General features: G+C 41.9%; 1 protein-coding gene across 1 annotated transcript in view; it reads right to left on the bottom strand.

Moving 5' to 3' along the window:
- ESR1 (estrogen receptor 1) overlaps window positions 1-16,954 on the bottom strand; it is a 390,679-nt gene that overhangs the window by 228,264 nt on the left and 145,461 nt on the right. The window contains exon 2 of the mRNA XM_089922150.1: window positions 14,149-14,670. Within this exon, the coding sequence (XP_089778276.1) occupies window positions 14,149-14,600 (452 nt within the window). The 5' untranslated portion in view covers window positions 14,601-14,670. The remainder of the gene's footprint in view (window positions 1-14,148; window positions 14,671-16,954) is intronic.

The following is a 16,954-nucleotide window of genomic DNA, read 5'->3' as shown; positions in this document are numbered from 1 at the left end:
TTGTTCTTCCCCACATAAAAAAATCATCCTTTCCATGAAAAAAAGTCATCAAATGTTAATAAAAGTGCGTTTAGCCCCTCCACGCTCTCTTTACAGTGTTACTAACTGTAAGGTTATTAACACATTCTTTTCATATATTTTAATGGACAATTCTAACAGTTCTTTAACTCATTAAAAAAATGAAAGTCATAAAAATAGTATAGTTTTGTTTAATTATAAATCCTAGCCTATAAATATAAATTTCTACAGAATAAGTGGCTTCAAATCATCTTGGTTTAGTACAGTTATAACCCATCAGCCATGCCCTTCTTTCACACATTTATCAGGAACATTAATTATACCTGGGACATACGGTTCCATCAATTGCCATGCTTATTAAACTTACATTTCATTTCCTGGAAAAGTATTAAACTACAAGGGGAAAAAGTTAATAGTAAACAGTATACAGCCAACACTGGGTTTAGTGATTAGCCCAAAAAAAGACACATGATTTTCAACATGGGACCTTGTTATAAAAAAATGCCTATTGTAACGAGGCTGCTGGATCAAGTACAGACTGAATTATTTTTTAATTTTGCCAATACTAAGGTGAAATATCTATTATGAAATAATGCAAGTTCCATTTTCACATTGGTAATAATGGAATAAAAACAGCATCCAACCGCTTTAGAAATCTAAGAGGAATCAGGATAAATCTCCAGAGAAATCCAGTAAGGTAATTCCTAACCTTTACGTCCAGGAGGAAAAAAAAGAAAAACAAGAAAGGAAATCTCCAAACACACAGTAACAAGATAGAGTCGTCCCTTGGTATCCGAAGGGGATTGATTTCAGGACACTCCCCACCCCCAACTCCCGCCTAGAATCCTAAAATCCATGGATGCTCAAATCCCTTATATGAAATGGCATAGTATTTGCAGATAACCTATGCACATCCTCCCACATACATTAAATCATCTCTAGATTATTTGTAATACCTAATACAACGTAAACAGTTGTGAATACGATGTAAATGCTAGTAAATAGTTGCCTATGCACGGCAAATTCAAGTTATGTTTTTGGGAACTTTCTGGAATTATTTCCCCCAATATTTTCCGTGGGCGGTTGAGTCCTCGGAGTCAGAACCCTTGGATACAGAGGGCTGACTGTATAGATATTAGAACTGAGAGGAAATGATCTAAACGTTAAGTATAGGAAATAAGTCTTCCCGATTCTTAAAACTGAAATGTCAAACCAAGGTTAAAAATTCTCACGGGGCCAAACAACAGTTGAACTCATGGCCTGTCTAGACAGGTATAGCTGGTGCATTCACTTTAGCCATCACTGTAGTTTTGTAGTGATCAGCAACAGGCGTTCCTTCATTCCATGTTGCCTGAGCTTCTACTCTACATGCTAGAACTACAGCAAGTAGGGCACGGCCCCGACATCCTCAGTGAACAGAGGCTGGTCACACCTCCATCTGTTAAGTAGGAAGTGGTGGGCTGGAGACAGACATAGGTTCTAGCTCTGGCTCTGCCCGCACCAGCTGGGGAACTTTGGGGAAGTCACTTCCCCTCTCAAGACTTCAATTGCTTCAATTAGAAAATAAAGAGGTGGGAATCCATCAGGCCTAAGATCCCGCCTAGATTTAAAATACTCTGATTTTATATTTTTATTTGTGTAAAGAGAGGTTTGGACCAAATGAATACTATAATTCTGTCCAGATTTTAAATTCTTGGGTGGGTTTCACATACAGAGAAATGCATAAGGTTGCTATCGGGAAGTCTATGTAGGATTTTATTTAATGGCTCCTCCTGATATCAGAAGGGAAAACGTTTCCCTACTAAATGGAAACATGTTTAAACATGATTTTAGCAAGCATCATAAAAATAGTCATTTCCCATAAAACTAAAAGAAGCAGTCTTGGGATGTAGTCTAAGATGAAAGTATTGTCACAACTAAATATAAAGATATTACAAGGAATTAAACCAACTGCCAAGTAAATCAATCAGTGACAGAAGACATCCTGTCAATTTTTGTGCATGATATAGTAGGTTAAAACTGGAGTTCCAGAGTTCACCTTCTAGATTTAGATTCCCTATTTCTCCATTACTGGCTGTGTGAGCTTGGGCAAGTCACTTGCCCTCTCTTAGTTTCTTTGCCCATAAAATGGAATAATAACAGTATCAGCCTCTTATGGTTGATGTAAGGATTCAACAAGATCATCCATTTAAGGCTTACAGCAAGGTGCCTACTGCACTATGGTCAAAAAATACTAGCCACTGCTATTATTAAAGTTATTTCTCCTATTTGTAACAATTTACTCTTTTTGGTTAATTCAACAATTTGGCTCTATAAATTATTAGGCATTCATTCTGTCCAAGGAACTGGGCTGGAACTCTAGGGAGGACCAGGAAATCAGACTCAGCATCTCTTCACAGCCTCACCCACCCTTCTTTGACTGCCTAAATCCTACCTCCATCAAACCTTTCTGGGTCTGTGCCTCAGTAGATGGGAGCCCTCTGTCTGGTTAAGTGCCCCTCCTCAGTGCCTCTAGTGGGTCCCTCCTCTATCACCATTCTAATTCCACTGGTTTTCAATTGTCTATACACTTTTCAGCTCCCTCATTTAACTATGAGCAACTTAATGACACATAAGGTGTCCAATCTCTGTAGCTACAACGGGAGTCAGCATATGACTGACATTTGATAAAACTTACTGACTGAATATACACATTAATTAATAAACTGTATACAATTACTCTAAATTAATCTATAAAGTTAATGAAACAATCATTTCATTAATAATGAGTTAATATATGAATGAACATTACTGTTATTAATAATTGGTAACAATTAAATAGACGGGGGAGACAAATCTATTCACAACTATAATGAAAAGCATTCTATGGTGATTTCCACAATACAGGTACCCAAAAAGGTGCTCTATGTGCACAATGAACACTGAAAGAATGCCAGGTGGCATCTGAACTGAACTGGTGGAGGTGGCATTTGAACTGAACTTTGACTTTTGGGCAGACTCAGCCTAACATAGATGGGACAAGAAGAAAGAAAGGTATATTATGTGAGAGATGGAGGTGACTGAAGAATGGAAGTGGGAATGTGCCCGTTTAAATTTGTTTTTTTTTTATTTATTTAATTTATTTATTTTTGGCTGTGTTGGGTCTTTGTTGTTGCGCGTGGGCTTTCTCTAGTTGCAGAAAGCAGGGGCTACTCCTCGCTGCAGTGCGCGGGCTTCTCATTGCGGTGGCTTCTCTTGTTGTGGAGCACGGGCTCTAGGCACATGCACTTCAGTAGTTGTGGCTCGCGGGCCCCAGAGCACAGGCTCAGCAGTTGTGGCACACGGGCTCAGTTGCTCCACGGCATGTGGGATCTTCCCGGACCAGGGCTCGAACCCATGTCTCCTGCATCGGCAGGCGGACTCTTAACCTGTGCGCCACCAGGGAAGCCCCTTGAATTTGGTTTTGAACACGAGTGACAGGAGATGATGAGTTGGAATCAAATTACAAGGGCTTTGAACATGGCACTATATGATATGCATCTGTTCTGTGATGGTGAAAAGCCACTGAAGGCTTTGAAACAGAGGAAGGACCCAATCAAATGTCTACTTTGGGTAGTAAGCTCAGGTAAACTGGAAAATTAGAGTTTGAAAGCTCAAAATCAGTAAGGAACTATTACAGCAATAATAGACAATTGGCTGTGTGCAGAGAAAAGAGGGAAGGACACGAAAGGCATTTGAGAAGGAGCTTCTTTCTGTGTTTTTGAGACCTGCAAGAAGATGCCTGGTACCGCATTTCTCTAAACTACAGTTGTTCAACATAGAAACGCTAGAACTTGTGAATGTGCCTACCAGCCACCTAACACCTTTGCTAGCCATTTTCTAATGTTAAACACAGACTCCTTAGACGAGGGCTGGGCTCGTTATGGAAAAGCAACTTTGGTTTCATCAATCACAACTGCTGAGCATCAGACACAAAACACAAAGAACCAGAGAGCCCCAGGCCTGTGGGTTGATAGCGCCTCATGGTGTAGGGCCTAGAACATCGTGTGGACATGAGAGGAGCCCCATGCTCACTTCAATCAAACAATTGTACTGATACTTAGAGGCTGTATCAACAACGCTAGAGTCTGGTGTGTGGCAACAATCGGAAGAACTAAAGAGAAGAGAACCCTGTTGGGGGGGAAGGTTCAAGGATTTCAATGACCTCCAATTATCTAAACCTTTACCAAAAACCCAAATCATGCCCGCTAATCGGCATAGGTGTGTACAGTTGACTCTTGAACGAACACGGGGATTACGGGCACCAACCCTCAGCCCAATCAAAAATCCGAGTATATACACCTGAAATGAGCATAATGCTGTACATCAACTGTACTTTAATTAAAAATATTCCTGGTATATCTTATAGCCCGCCTCCATATCCGTGGTTCCTCCTGTATCCCCAGTTCTGCATCTGTGGATTCAGCCAACAGCATATCGTGTAGCACTATAGTACTTATGTTGAAACAAATCTGCCTGTGCGTGGATCCAAGCAGCTCAAACCTGTGTTGCTCAAGGGTCAACTGTATTCGCATTCATGTTTTCAGTCGTTTCCTAATTTCATCTTCATATCCTGTGGCCAAAGTCTGCAACCTCATACTCTTCCATTTGCCTTCTTTGTATCTAGTCAACATCCAATGCAACCGCCTACTTGATACGTTATTTTGGAAAGATGAGTAGAAATTAACGTTACTGTCATTTTTTTCCTCAGCACTCCTTCCTCCCTCTGCTTCTGAAACCCAAGAGGCTCAGTGAAATGGAGACTTGGAAAACAGGCAGCCCTGGGTATGAACAGTCTTCCTCACGGTCAGAACACAGCAAAACCCTGGGGCCACCGTGACAGACAGGTACAGGAAGATTAAATGTGGTAACACGTACAGAAGTGCTGGGAGACTTCGAATCAGAGGACTGCCCAGGAGAAAAGCCCATGGAGTTGTTTTGTTTTGTTTTGTTCTCTTAATTGCTTATTCACGCTTCACCCCCAGGGCAGTTATCCAAACTGCCGAGATATGGCACAGGTCTCAGTAGTTTTTTAATCATCTGGGTGATTCTGAAATCCTCCTTGATTCTAACGTGCAGCCAGGTTGAAAATCCACTTTTATAGATGCTCTATAAATGCTGGCTTCCATCCCTCTTCCCTCTCTGCGTCCTTCTTTCCGAATCACAGAGAAATTCCCTCCTTGCCCTTGTACCTCATGGCTTCTCCGTAGACTGCTTCCGTCAATTTCAACTACTTCCCTCCCTAGAGTTGCTTCAGTCCAGAATACTTAATGCCTTTCCCTCTTTTTTTATTGATTTATTTATTTTTTATTAATTTGGAGTTTATTACAGTTGCTTTGTTTTGTTTTGCTCGCACAGTATCTGGCATATGCTAAGCATTTCTAAAAATACTAGCTTCCTGCTTCCTTTAGGTTGGAAAAGTTTAACTTCTAATCACAATAGGGTATTAAAGTTGATCCCTTGAAGGCAAAATAAACAAATATAGGGAAGTTACAAACATTCCAGACTCTTAAAGAGCTCTCATATTCACCTTCTTCAGTGTAGAGTTGCCAATTCCTTTCTAAAGAAGTAATAAAAAATTGTGGCTGGTTACGTGCTGGGTGTGTTTTCAGCCCTTGACATCTCTGAAATTTAATCCTTGTTGTTGGGTTTAATCCTCCCAACAACCAAAAGACGTAGGTCGTATTTTGATTGGCATTTTACAATTGAGTAAACTGAGGCACATTGAGCCAGAGATTACAACTGGGCAAGGGTCAAGAAACAAGCTGCTGGTCTCCCAAACCTGTACTTTCATCACTTTATTATATACAATCAATTCTTATTACTTGCAAGCTACGTTCTATGAAGTACAGAGTAGAAGCCACAAACACTGAATTAGTGAATACTAAACCATCCCTCCTAGGGGAAATACAGGGTTAGGTTCCTGAGAGCCTGTGGTTGTAACATTTTTATGAACCAAGCAATATACAGCCTTGCTTCGTGTGTGTGTGTGTGTGTGTGTGTGTGTGTGTTTCTGTTTAAAGACATCTTATTTAACATATGTTGTTGACTTGTTGACATTCAAATCATGGCCAACAGCACTGTAACTCATGCTGAATGAAGTTTATCTGACGCGTATTTTCTCCGTAAGGCACATCACAGCATTCTTGTACTTAGGAACACTAGACAGCACTTCAGCACTATGCTTTTTAAACAGCAAAATCACTAATGAAAAGGACAAAAATGCAAAAAACACACAAACAAAGTGGCACTAAATGGACCTCAAACAGGACACTTGTTTACAGTCTGAGAGATAAAACAAGCAGGCAGAGCTCACCTCATTTGACCTCAGCTAGGAACGTGCATGTTGGATGACTCAAATTTTTCACTACTTTGTGCACGGCCGTGCTACTGTGAATGACTGAGAAAGTGCGATGAGTACTGATCGAAGGTTACAAAAATGTCAGCGAGTAAATGCAAATTCATAAAAGTGCAGTCTGTGAATACGGGGAATCACTGAACTTGAAATGCCCAGTGGAGTCCTTTGCATTTTCATTCCTGAGAAAGGGGTATTCGCAAACTCCCCGCATTCTTCCAGTCCCATCTAAACATCTCTTCCTGACTGGCCTTTCTCGCTGCACGAGACCAGAGGGAATCAGGGTAACTGGTGCTTCCTGCCTACCAGGCTTCTAGGGACTTGGGTGCCATGCACTTTGCCGAGGGCTGAGAGAAATACAGTGATGTAACATAGGCTTTCTGCTTGGACCAGTGCTCAGGGATTCCTCCTATTAGAAATCCAAGAGGCTTCTGGAGGCCTCTCAAGTTTTGTCAGATAACTAAAGAAAATACCTTCCCATTGTAACTAAATTGTATCCTGTACTCAAATTAGAATGTACATTCTCTCTCTCTGAAGTGCTTGAGATAATCCAGCAGAAATGTCTTCCCTACTCCCCCCCCAAAAAAAGCAGGAGTCCAAGTTAGCATAAAGCACCCTTAAAATCAATTATGTTTCTGACAATGTTGTATAGTGAAAGTTTTACCAACAACAACAAAAAAAAAACAAAACTAGGGACTTCGCTGGCGGTCCAGAAGACCTTGCCTTCCAATGCAGGGGCTGCAGGTTCAATCCCTGGTCGGGGAGCTAAGATCCCACATGCCTTGTGGCCAAAAACCCAAAACATATCACAGAAGCAATACTGTAATAAATTCAATAAAGGTTTTAAAATGGTCCACATCAAAAAACATCTTCAAAAAAAACCACTTAAAATACCTTCATGAAGTAAGTAAAATGAATCATGGATGTACCTACGACTGTTCAAAGAGGAATGCTTTTGTTGACGAAGTGGGAAGTCACAGTCGGTTTTAAATGCATGGTGTAAGTTCACGTGGATCCAGATTCCTGAAAAGTAGGCCACTGGGAGACCACAGCAAAGGCTGCACTTTTTGTCACCTCCATACCAAATCGATGTGCAGAAGCCTGTGGCCCTAGGATTTCACCCACTCATGCAGTAAGACTCCTGGTTGCTCTGTGCTAACACTGATATGTTAACTGCTAGGAATACAAACACACATTTTATTGATATTTCATCTATGCCTTTGATGAGCTACACACTTTGGAACAACGTAGCCAAATGAATGAATGAATGAATGAGCTACGAAAGCAACTTTACTAAGTGAAATTTTCTCCCTGAATTATTGTTAAGCGTCTATCCTTAAAGACAAGAAAAAATCATTTTTGAAACTTTTACTGTAGTTAATGCTACTTTTAATGTAGTGAATGGGTTATTAAGGCATATTCTTACATCACTGGCCTTCCCAGGCTAGGGAGGAACTCTGATGAGCCCTGTTCCAAATTTTATTAAAATAACAGACAACAGAGGTCAATAAAGAAATAAACCAGAAAAGATGGGAGGAAAACTGTGGGACTACACAGATGGAGTGACTAAAACAGAGAAGAAAAAAGAAAGCTGGATAGCCGAAAAGAAGCCAAGAAGAGTTTAAAGGGAAGAACAGTAGAAAATAAAGCGAAGAAACAAGAAAATAGGACAACGGACTATCAAAACAAAGATCAGCGGAGGAAAGAGAAAGGATGCCAATGCCAAAATTACTATTTCTAACACTATTTAGTTGCAGGAAACTAAAAGAGAATTCTCTTTTACTTTCAGGATCTTAAAAGAAATTCCAAGTCTTTATGTGAGAGAAGTGAATCGTGAATCGAGTTGCCAAGAAAACTGCCCAGTAAGTAGTGCCTGGCATGCACACATGAAGGCTGCTGGGTCCCTGCACTCGCCACTGTTTGGGAACAGGGGGAATGAGGGCGAGGGATGCAGGCTAGAAACGGGACCACAACCACAGAGGCGGAGCCTTCGGGCCAGACAGCTCTGTAGCTTCCAAGCCGAAGGTGAGAATCTGAACATGAAACCTCAGAGGTCACTGGCCCGTCTTGAAGGTGACAACTTTGGGGGAACCCTCAAAAAGAAGGACCCTGGCTGAGTTTATCGAGGGCTCACTGGGAAATATCCAGTCCTGAACGTTTCTTAATTAACTTTATTAACTTTCATTGATCTACTATAATTTTCCCAAGCCTAATTCACTGGAGCTTCAAAAAGTAGAAAATGAAAAGACAAAGTCGCCTACTATCTCATGAAAGATGACACACTTGATTAAAGGAGAAGATGTTATGGGAACAAACTAAGAACTCAATGTGTTCCTCTAAAAAGTTCAGGGGAGAAACAAAGAAAAAAATCCAGGTATGTTTGGATTTTTCTTTTTTAATTTCTGTATAGCAATGGGAGGTACTTAATAGATTCATGGTATTCATGTTATTGATAGTACTATTATTGAAAATTTTGACTATATATGTAAATTATAACTCCACAAAAATGAGTAAAGTACATTAAAAATTTTTCATTTCTGTTTGGATAGATATCTCCAGGCTACATAATAGGCATCCAGAAATACTACCCCAACTGACTTCGACACCTCCTTGCTGCTAGCATCATAATTGACATCACCGTCACCCTCTTCCTCTTCCTTCTCTCTGCCGCCACAGCCACCATCATCGTGGATTCCACCATCACACCACCATAATACTTCCAAGAGTCAACCCTACTCCTTCTTAGTCAATTATCACTTTGCTACACCATATAAAATTTTGTCGTTTGGGACCAAAACAGTTGCCTTTCTAGCCTTCATATTTTTAATAGGGTTTAAACATGTACATATAATTAAAAGTGTTGTTGATTAATGCAAAATGTTCCCCCATAATTCCTACTAATATTCTCTAATGTGCAGAACTCAGCATTCATGGTTTCTTCTCTCATGAGCTCAAGAATATTATAAAGGTGCTTCCCTTCACCTCCAGCCCACTTAAGCCCTCAGATTTCAGAGGACGCTGTGAGGGTATGTTTTAGGGATGGAGTAGGGGACAGCTCAGACACACCGCTTTTTAAAATGATGTTATCTGTCAATTCATCAGCAGAGTTTAAAATATAAAATAAAACTGCTGGATGATTTTGATGGACTGCCTCCTTTCATGAAATCCTTTACACTTTCACTTTGGCTGGTTTGTGTTCAAGCAGCTGTATTTTGGGGACTTATATAGCATCTTTTACTGGAGTATGAATTTGGGTTCTAAACAGTTGTGGCCACTCTGTTTTCCTTTCTTCGATAAGCAAACTGAGACTTGGAATTAAACCAAATGAGTAATTTGCCTCTATCAAGTCAATGTGTCCTAGAGAAGAAGGGAACACACTTAGCCCTCTCTACTGGGTTCTTCTAAAGTTACATTAAAAATAATACTGAAGTCACTGGGAGGAGTTAGATTTATAATTTTTGTGCTGAATATGCATTTTAGAAAAAATAGAATTAAAATTCATATATTTCCTTACATAAAACTATTATCACGTAATCGGGGTTTTGACTTTTTTAAAAAATGTATCTATAAGATAGATGTTCTTTATGATAACCCAGACTGCAAACAAATGTTGCAGATGGTAATAAAGATTTTATTTAAATTTGGCTTCCACAGAAAATGAGTTCATATTATCATCAATCTATATTTGCAGTGAAACTCCTGATCGCTTAAATCAGTTCTTCCCCGCAGTTTTCTTTTAGCTTACAAAAGCACCAGAACAAATATTAATATGTGAATAAAATAATAAAATAGTGATTGCTTGTACAGCTTATGTACTGCTTTCACATATACTAGCTCACTTGACAAAAGTACTAATGTCTTATCATGATCGGGAAGTTTGACATCTTTTATAGTTTTTCCTGGTATCTATTGTTCTTGTCATTGTCAATTTCTTACCCCTGTCTTTTACATCCTTAAAATAATAAGAAACCAAAATGCTGAACCTCAATCTTCCCAAATTATGAATGTCACATCTTAACTATATTCACAAAAGTAATCCAGAGATTCAAATTACCGGAGTGTGAGAAAGAAGGTTAGATTAAGTGGCAATTACCTTTCAGGGGCTTTTTACAAAACACGTACAAGCCACATAGAGTAGGTGAAAATGAAATGGGGTTTGAAGATGTGATTCCGTTTCAACCTAAAATATACTCATTCCCCAGGCAATCTGTGGCTCCTTGAACTATTCTTAGACCAACACAAAGAGTCAGGTAAACAGTAACAATTTAAATGACTGAAAAAAGTAAGAACAGGAAAAAAGGGTGCTGAGATATCACCTAACTACAAAGAAAGAATTACTCAAAACTTGAAAATTAACCATTCAAATCTCTCCCTAGAAGTGAGCCTTGCTCAAAGTTGAGAAATAGTTCTAAGTGTTCACCAATGCACAAACTAGACACTAAACATATGCATACAGACAGCAGACAAATCACTAGGGCTTTGGCTTTGATGCAAAAGGTTTGTATATTGGTCAAGTTTTTTGGAGAAGTGGGCAATATTTAGCCTTTAAGAATATTGAGTAATAAAACTGAAATCAGCACAGAGTATTAAATACCTCATTTGAATTTTTTAAAACATAGTGGATATAATTAATTTTCATCTTCAGTTTTATCCAAACTCCCTAAGATATTTGAACTTGCTAAGGACCCAGGATAAGATAACTCCCACTTGCCTTCATCATGACATTTTAGGTAAGACATATTTTGCAGAGTCACAGCTTGCCTATTTACAAATTTATTCCCTTTTAATAACAACTTGTTGCTACATGTGACAATCCTTCCCCATTACTATATGTCCAGGGCAGTTTTATCTGTTACATTTCTTCATGCATAAATAAGGCTACATATTGCGGCCAAAAGAAGAAAATACCCAGAGCATTTTAATGTTAAATGATGTGAACTTCGCATAAATTCTCTGAACATCTCTGTGGGACCTTCAAGTGGGCAATCCACACAGTAGCATTTTATAAATGGAAAAGTTAAGAACCAGAAGTAATAAAGCTTAATCTATCTGACCCAAAGTCACCAGCTAATTTGTAAGAGAAAAATAAAATAAAGACAATCAAAACTGCTTTTTGATTTGTGTCGATAAAACAACCAGCCACTTAGCTAAACTTTTTGTTTTCTACTGACCATAACATTTTAGGTCAGTAGCTTTCAAACTTCTTTACCTCAAACCATGTAAGAAATACATTTTTAATCACAGCCAGCACAAACAAGCATGTATAATTAAAACAAATTTTCAGGAAATAAAACCTTCCCTTATTAGATATTACCCATTCGGCTATTTTCTATTATATTCTTTTCTATTTTATTCCTTTAAAAAAATGTTCTAGACTCACTAAACTAATTTGGTGATCCTCTGGGTCATGACAAGCAGTTTGAAAACATTGCTGTTGGCCCCCAAAACTTTTGGTAACTACTGAAGAAAATTAGAGGTTCCTAAAAGAATCTAATCAGTTCTTTTTACCCAGAGTCAAACAGCAAAACTGAGAGGGGGAAAAATATTAAGTAACATCTGTCTATTTGAAATAACTCTATTTCACAGAGCCTTCTTTTCCTCCCTGGGTAATAAAGGCAGAATTCAAACAAAAAAGACAGGATGTTATGGTAAATAAACGACAAAGGAAAAAAAATTATTCTAAAACTGAATTTCCACACAGAATCCCACGTGTATGAGTTTTTTACCTTATTTTTTTAAGTTCCATATTTTTTTTATTATTCTAAAAGTATCTGAATATCATCTAATGCAAAAAGTTTAAGATGGGGCATGTTATAGCGCTATTATTTGCCACTGAGATGATGAACAATTTTGAATAAAACGTGATTCCCCTCTTTATTTGACCATGCTCACTTTGTAATTATCAGCAAGGCAGTAAATAATCCACTGAGAAGCAGCCTCATTAGTGCCCATTGAAATTCAGTGGCATTAATTTGCAATAAAAGAACTGAAAATTAAATGGAAAAGAAAATAGCTTCTGGAGTCTACCGTAAGGTTATGGAATTCACATCATACCACTGCCTTCCTTCACAACAAGGAGTTTAAAAGGTTTGAGTTAGACTTAATCGTTATACTTTGTTCTAACACTTTTTTTTTTTAAAGTGGGCAGAATAAATTCTTTTTTGTTTTCCATTTTAACCCTTAATTAAAACAAGTTAAATTAACGTGATAGATGCCAACTTTTTAAAGTTTTGTTCATTGTTTGTCTTCTGAGGAATAACTCAGGCTGGACCTGCTTGGCTGTGGGATGTTCTAAAGTCCTTTGAGGGGCTGAAGGATGTGGAGTATGTTCAGATACCCCAAGAGTCTGCCTTCACAATCCTCTGGGGCCTCCCTGCACCTTCCTCCTATTTCTTCTGCTACAAATATCTGTGGATATAGAACACTGAATGGAAAATCGGTCCACAGCTTGCTATACAGAAAGATCTGGGTGAAAGTGGAAGGCGAGTCCAGGCACCAGTGTACAGTCAGGCAGTGCCTAACTCAGCACCCAGCCACGTGGGTGCCCTGAGGCCTCCCAGCAGCACCTAGGGCACAGGTATTCACCCGGACCACCTGCCTACGCCTTCCTCAAGTCCATCACGAAGAGAAGGGAGACGCTGTCAAAAGGAAAATGGGAGGAAGAGGGGAGAAGGAAAGTATAATCTCTACAAGCAAAAATAAATAAGGACACAAAACATTTGCCTCTTAAGTCACAAAAGTGCCCCAAACTACCAATTGCTTCTTCTCCCTTGAAGGAAAAGCACAGAACTGGGCTGAAACCCTGCTCCCCAGTCCTGGGGCATTCTCCTCCCTGGTAGGCCAGAAATGAAACTTAGCTGTCAGGAAAGTATTTCAAAACACTCGTACTTCGATGTGGCATGTGTTAAACCCACAGGACACTTATAAATCTCTGGCTGTCAGAAGTCTTCTGTCTGCCCTGACACGGACTCAGCCGGGTAACTCAGAAATCAGAAACTCCTTAAGAGCCATTGAACTCTATTGCTCCTCTGAGCAGCGCAAGTCGATCCTACAGCCCTCCAAGGTGGGACGGAGAGGGCGAGGAAAGCAGCGCTAGGAATCGCTTCCCAAGGGAATCACCTTCACCATCATTATCATCACCATCATCACAGCGTGCATATTTCCACCCCGAAATTCTAGGAGAAAGTTAATTTTGCAAGCACATTAAAACAAAATTGTAAAATAATACTAATAATATAAATAAATAAAATTCTGAGCTCCGCTAGCCCCAGACACCTTCAGCCTTAAATACCAAAGCGGGACATTTTCTAGGGACTCAGAGCACCTTGTGTTTATTTGCTCTGGGGTGTTCCCCACACACACACACGCTAATAACCTCTGCTTTGCACAGTTTTCCAATATTTGTTTAGTTAGGAAGCACACGGGGTTTCGGATCTGCACCTCACGCAGACACTGCGGGCGGGGGGGGGCGTGGAGAACAGAATGTTGCTGTTTTTTTTTTTTTTTTTTTTTAAGCCGCCAGGCCAGAGAACTTGACTCTCGAACGCGAGATCCCCGCGTGACCCTGGGCCGGGCCGCGCGCTAGCCCTCGGGTCGCGCGTCCGCGGTTCCGGCGGCGGCCGGGTTGCTGGGCGCCCGGCCCCGCGGCCTGCGGGCCCCGCGAGCTCCCAGCGGCGCGGCCCCTTGCCCCCCCGCTCCCTCCCGCCGCCGGGCGCGCGGCGGCCACCCCGACGTGGCGCGGCGGGCGGCGCGGGTACCTGTAGAAGGCGGGAGGGCCGGCCTCGCGCACCGCATAGCCGCTCGGCTCGTTCTCCAGGTAATAGGGCACCTGTTGGCCGTGGGGATGCAGGAAGGGCGAGAGCTGCGGCGGCGGGTGCAGGAGCACCAGCGGGCTCGGAGACACGCTGTTGAGCGGCGGGAAACCCCCCAGGCCGCTGGCGCCGAACGCGGCCGCCTCGGACCCGGGGCCATAGGCGAGGCCCGACTGGCCGTAGACGGGCGCGGAGGCGGCGGCCGCGGCGTTAAAGTCGTACGCGGCGCCCTCGGGGTAGTTGTACACGGCGGGCTTGCTGCTGTCCACGTACACCTCGCTCAGGGGCCGCTCCAGGGGGATCTTGAGCTGCGGGCGGTTCAGGGGCTCCAGCTCGTTGGCTTGGATCTGGTGCAGCAGGGCCATGCCAGACGCTTTGGTGTGCAGGGTCATGGTCATGGTCAGTGGCCGCGGGCAAGGCGCAAACCGTCTCCCCCCGCGGCAGAGGGCTCAGCAGCCGACCGGCCACCTGGAAGAAGAGCACAGCCCGCGGTTAGAGGCGGCGCAGCGCATGTCCCGCCGCGACGCGAGCTCCGGCCCTGCCCCGGGAGCGGGCCCGTCCGATGGAGCGGGCCGGCCGGATGCGAGCAAGTGCAGCCCGGCGCGAGCGCGCTCCGCCAACTCCCGGGCTCGGGTCTCCAACTTTAAGTACCGGTCTCCCGAGCTCGTATGCATTACAGAGGTGCTGGAAGCCGGCCAGGGGCTGTTGCCTTGCCCTGACGTTGGCTTAAACATCACTCCAGGCGCAGCTCGTTTTGGAGCGATCCCAAAGAGCAGCTTCCCTGAACTTTACTTTACTTGTCGCTGCTCGATAGAGGCTGAATTTCACTGCAGGAGGGCGGGGGAGCCGAGGGGGGATCTCCTAAAGGTGGCCCAGAGAAGACGGGGTTTAAAACAAACTCGGAAGACTAATCCAGGGGCCGGCTTTCTCTAACGTGCTACCTTATGTGCCCCGTGCCAGGCTCCAATCTATCTCTGTTTGTCTCTCTTACTGTTTGATTCACGCTCCTCGTTGGCTGGAAATATGTAGTGTGTACATAGAATGACCCTGGGGAGGACCACTCTGTAACCGAGATACGGCAGATAGAGTGGGGTATGCGGTTGAATATGCAGACAGCTATATTTAGCAGCTGCCGGGACTGATGGGAGGCATCTGGGGGGAAGGGGGTGGAGATTCAAGGTGTACATATAGGAAGAGCCGCGCTTTGCAGCAGGAGAGCGCTGCCCGACCTCACATCTTCAAAATTCTCCCAAAGTGGTCCCCTCCAGCCACGACCTTCTGAGATTCTCCCAGCCCGACTCGTCTGTTTGTGCTGGACCACAGTACTGTGCTTGCTCCCAATAGGAATTCTAATGTGAATGACGATTTACAAAAACCTTCCGTTAGGCGGACATGGGTCTTCATGCCTTCCACTGATTATGCAACCAAAACTTCAGAAAACTGAATATGAAACGTGACCTTACCATAAAAAAAAATAACCTCAGGTCATTAATCAAATCTTTGGCAATTAGGTTACACTGTTGGTCTAACCAACAAATTTTAAAAGGCAATGATACATTTCTGTTCTTTCATCCTATGATTGGACCTTCTTGGTTCACTTGGACTAGGATATGCAGAATCAAATATCCAGATTGAAAGAGAAATAGAAAAAAGTTTTGTATTGAATTAAAAAGTAAACACGCTCAAGTACATTATATATATATATAACATAATATATACTACTATATACTATATAGTATATAATTGTATATATAAGTATATATTAAAAAGATATGGTCAATATATTGTGCACCTATAATCTTGGACAGTTTATACTTTTTAATAAACTTCCTTTGCCCCAGCCTAATGAACTCTGGTATGACCATCAGATACTTTGCTTTAACTGCTATACCAAACACCTGACAGAATACTTGACAAAATGTTTGTGTCATATAGAAATGACAAGGATGCTGTTACTGACAGTAATATTTTGGGGTATCTTTATACTAATAAGCACACATTTTACCGAATTCTTACAAGAACAGACAGACCATTTGGGGGTAATATGCAGATGCAGCTGATTTAGTATGAAGCCAAAATTGAGCTCAGCAACAGTAACTATAGATTGTAAGCAAAGAAAGGGTTAAAAACACATTAGGTGAATCACAGATATTTCTCTTTATGGCCAGCAACCATTACTTTCCAAAGCAATTTTTTTACAGATGACTTCGTTTCGGTAAATCACACTTTCAATTTTCAAATGTCTTTCTAAAACCCATGCAAAAGCACTTCAGAGGGCTCTTAAAAATCTGAACCTGCCGAATTATATGTAAATTACACAAAGAACCTTACAAGTCCTGAAAGCAGAAGGAGATGCGCACATAAACCCATGGAAAACAGCAAATCCTCGTCTCCCTGCTAGGATACAGACACTGGCCAGAAAGGTAAGTTGCTTTCTCAAAATGCTAAAGCTACAAAGAGAAATCAAAACAATCCTACCCTGCTGGATCAAGAGCGTCTTTCCAGAAACGTTCCATGGGCTTGTAGAAGTCAAGGGCTGAGACAGTGAGAATGAAGGAAAGAATGTGCTCACATGTGCCTGTGGCTCCGTGTGTGAGCAAGGCAGAGCGTGTGGGGCTGTGTTTGTATGTGGAATGGCAGGGAATCGGGAAGCAGCCAGTAGGCAGGGCACTTGGCAGCCCCTCCCGGCAGGCACAGCAACTGGGCTGCTGCACAGAGATGGATGAATGGCCGTGGGGAGTGAGGAGAAGCT

Source organism: Delphinapterus leucas, chromosome 12, assembly GCF_059928025.1.
Source record: "Delphinapterus leucas isolate spDelLeu-1000000601 "Yukka" chromosome 12, BTC_Dleu_Yukka2, whole genome shotgun sequence".
Lineage (NCBI taxonomy): Eukaryota > Metazoa > Chordata > Mammalia > Artiodactyla > Monodontidae > Delphinapterus > Delphinapterus leucas.
This window is presented reverse-complemented; position numbering and strand designations above follow the sequence as displayed.